Source organism: Lupinus angustifolius, chromosome LG07 (genome assembly GCF_001865875.1).
Source record: "Lupinus angustifolius cultivar Tanjil chromosome LG07, LupAngTanjil_v1.0, whole genome shotgun sequence".
NCBI classification, from domain to species: domain Eukaryota; kingdom Viridiplantae; phylum Streptophyta; class Magnoliopsida; order Fabales; family Fabaceae; genus Lupinus; species Lupinus angustifolius.
The window spans coordinates 12128040-12130648 of record NC_032015.1 but is presented as its reverse complement, the minus strand read 5'-3'; the positions used below and the strand labels follow the sequence as shown (position 1 = coordinate 12130648).

The following is a 2609-nucleotide window of genomic DNA, read 5'->3' as shown; positions in this document are numbered from 1 at the left end:
GTAGGATTTCATGAGGTGATTTTCCTTCCAAGACTGGTGTGGGAAACAGATTGATGATGTGCACAGCATGCCTGATAGCATAACACCAATACATTTTTGGAACTTGACTTTGAATTAAGAGTGTTCTTGCTACATTCAACAAGTATTGGTGCTTCCTCTCTACCACATTGTTCTGCTGAGGTGTGTATCTGCATGATGTCTGGTGCTTGATTCCCTTATCAAAGTAGAAGGAAGCCATAGAGAATTCAGCATCATTGTCACTCCTTACTGTTTTTATTTTGCTTGAGAACTGAGTACTGATCATGGTAATGAAATCATGCAATGTTTTTCTTGCTTCACCTTTGTTTTTTAATAAGTAGATCCATGTGTACCTTGACTTATCATCAACAATTGTTAGAAAAAATATGTGTCCATGTACAGAGAAATTTGAAATTGGCCCCCAAATGTCTACATGTATCATGTCAAAAGTATGTAAAGATTGTGTTTGGCTAGTAGGAAAGCTTAATATATTTTGCTTAGCTAAGTGGCAGCCATCACAAACATGTTCTTTATTGAAAGTTACAAAAGGAAATTTTTCTTTTATAGTATCCATACAAATATTGGAGGCATGTGCTAATCTATAATGCCATAGACTAGAAGTAGGAAGATTTACAGAAGAGGAAAGAGAAAAAGAGTGCTTGTGCTGGTGCTTAGTTGTCTTCAGAACATAAAGATCATGTGTGATCCTAGCTGTACCAATCCTCCTCAAAGAATCCCTTTCCTGAATTTTGCAAGAAGACTCATCAAAAGACAATATGCAAGATGAATTTGAGGTTAACTTAGATATAGAGAGGATGTTATAGGATAAACTAGGTAAATAGAGAACAATATGTATGGATAAGTGATCATTTAAGGGGATTGTCCCTTATATGTATGCAATCACTATAGAGTTATTTGGAAGGTTAACAGTGATATACCTAATTCTGTGGTATGTGGAGAAAATGGATAAAGAGGCACTTATGTGGTTAGTGGCTCCATTATCTAAGATCCATGATACATATTGACATTCAGAGTTAGAGGTACCTTTCTCATTTTCAGTCTTTTGAGCAGTAAGGGTAGTGTTTGTGCTCATTACACTGTTGTTACCTTTTGTAGGGATTGTGTTAGATTTCTTCAACATGTGGACCAAGCCTTCATATTGTTGTTGACCTAGGCCAAAAAATGTTTCGTTCTTATCAGTCTCAGCTAAATCCTTGCCCCTTGTGTCACAAGTCATTGATGTGTTTCTTTTCTCACTCCTTGTGAACTGAAAGTTTGGTGGGAAACCATGGATCCTGTAGCAGGTCTCAAATGTGTGCCCACTTTTCTTGTAGTGGGTGCAAAACTTCACTGTACTTGCACCCTTACCATATGTTGTCTTGTTTGTTGATGTTTGGTTTTCTCTTACATAACTAGTTTGCTCAGGTGTTCCTTTGCCAAAATTGGCCTTTACTGCATTGGGTCCCCTTTCAGGTGCACTTCCTTTTCTCCAATTTGCATTTGTTGACATCACTTTGGCATCATCTTGCCCTGTAAGTTGCCTATCTTGTTGTCCAATTAGAGAAAGAACTTTGCTCATTGTGGGCAGGGGATCCATTAGTAGGATTTGAGATCTTATAGTTCCATAGGAATCATTTAATCCTTTCAAGAACCTGATAATTTTGTCTTCTGATTTGTGTGCCTTTGTGTTCTTCATGGCACTACAAGTTGCTGGAAATTCACAGTCACAAGTGGGAAGAGGCCTGCAAGTGTCAAATTCGTCCCATAGGATCTTCAATTCAGTGAAGTAGTTTGTGATGTCCAATTCCCCTTGCTTAAAATTTGCAATAGACTCTTGTAACTCAGCTATATGAAACATATTTTCTTGTAAGAATCTTTCTCTTAACTCATCCCATACTTCATAAGCCTTGTCTATCCACAAGATGCTTTGTGCAATTGAGGGTGACACTGATCTCATGATCCATGATGTTACTAGATTGTTTGCTCTCTGCCATTGGTTGAATGTTGGACCTGTCTTTGTTGGCATCAAGATGCTTCCATCAACGAGTTCCAATTTATGCTTGGAGATAAGACTCATCATCATTGATCTTGACCACTGGTGATAGTTCTCTCCCATGAGCAGAGGTGGTACAAGGGTCGAGGCTGGATTTTATGAGGGGTGTATGTAAAAAAGGGACTGGTCCAGTGAAGGATCCATGGCTGGTGCAGAAGTGTTTGTGAGAGATGACATGATGTTGAATGTAGCAAAGCTCAAAAATGAGCTCTGATACCATATGATAAAAGAAGAATGAAGGAGGATGTGTTTTGAGAAATGAAAAGTGAACGAAAGAATGAAAATGAATATAGAGAAGAGAGAATTTGAATTGAACTTATTGATGAAGAGAATGAATTGAGTTAATCAAACTAGAGTGAGAGTTTCTATTTATAGAAACTGTCAACAACTAGTTTCCAACTAACTAACCAAAAGTAGAAAGTGTACAAAAAACACAAAATACACGTGCAGAAAAAGAAAGAAGAAGAAAGGAATCTTGAGTATTGGGTTGAGTCATTTAGTCAAGTTGGAAAGTAAGATTGGTTGTTGTTGTGATTAG

General features: G+C 37.5%; 1 protein-coding gene across 1 annotated transcript; it reads right to left on the bottom strand.

Annotated features, from left to right (window-relative positions):
• On the bottom strand, positions 905-2134 carry LOC109352934. The gene has a single exon (XM_019595120.1). It carries the CDS (start codon positions 2132-2134, stop codon positions 905-907), a length of 1230 nt encoding a protein of 409 aa, XP_019450665.1.

What these genes read in the sequence shown, in the direction of transcription:
- LOC109352934 (XM_019595120.1), bottom strand. Translation starts at nt 2,134, where the DNA reads ATGGGAGAGAACTATCACCAGTGGTCAAGATCAATGATGATGAGTCTT.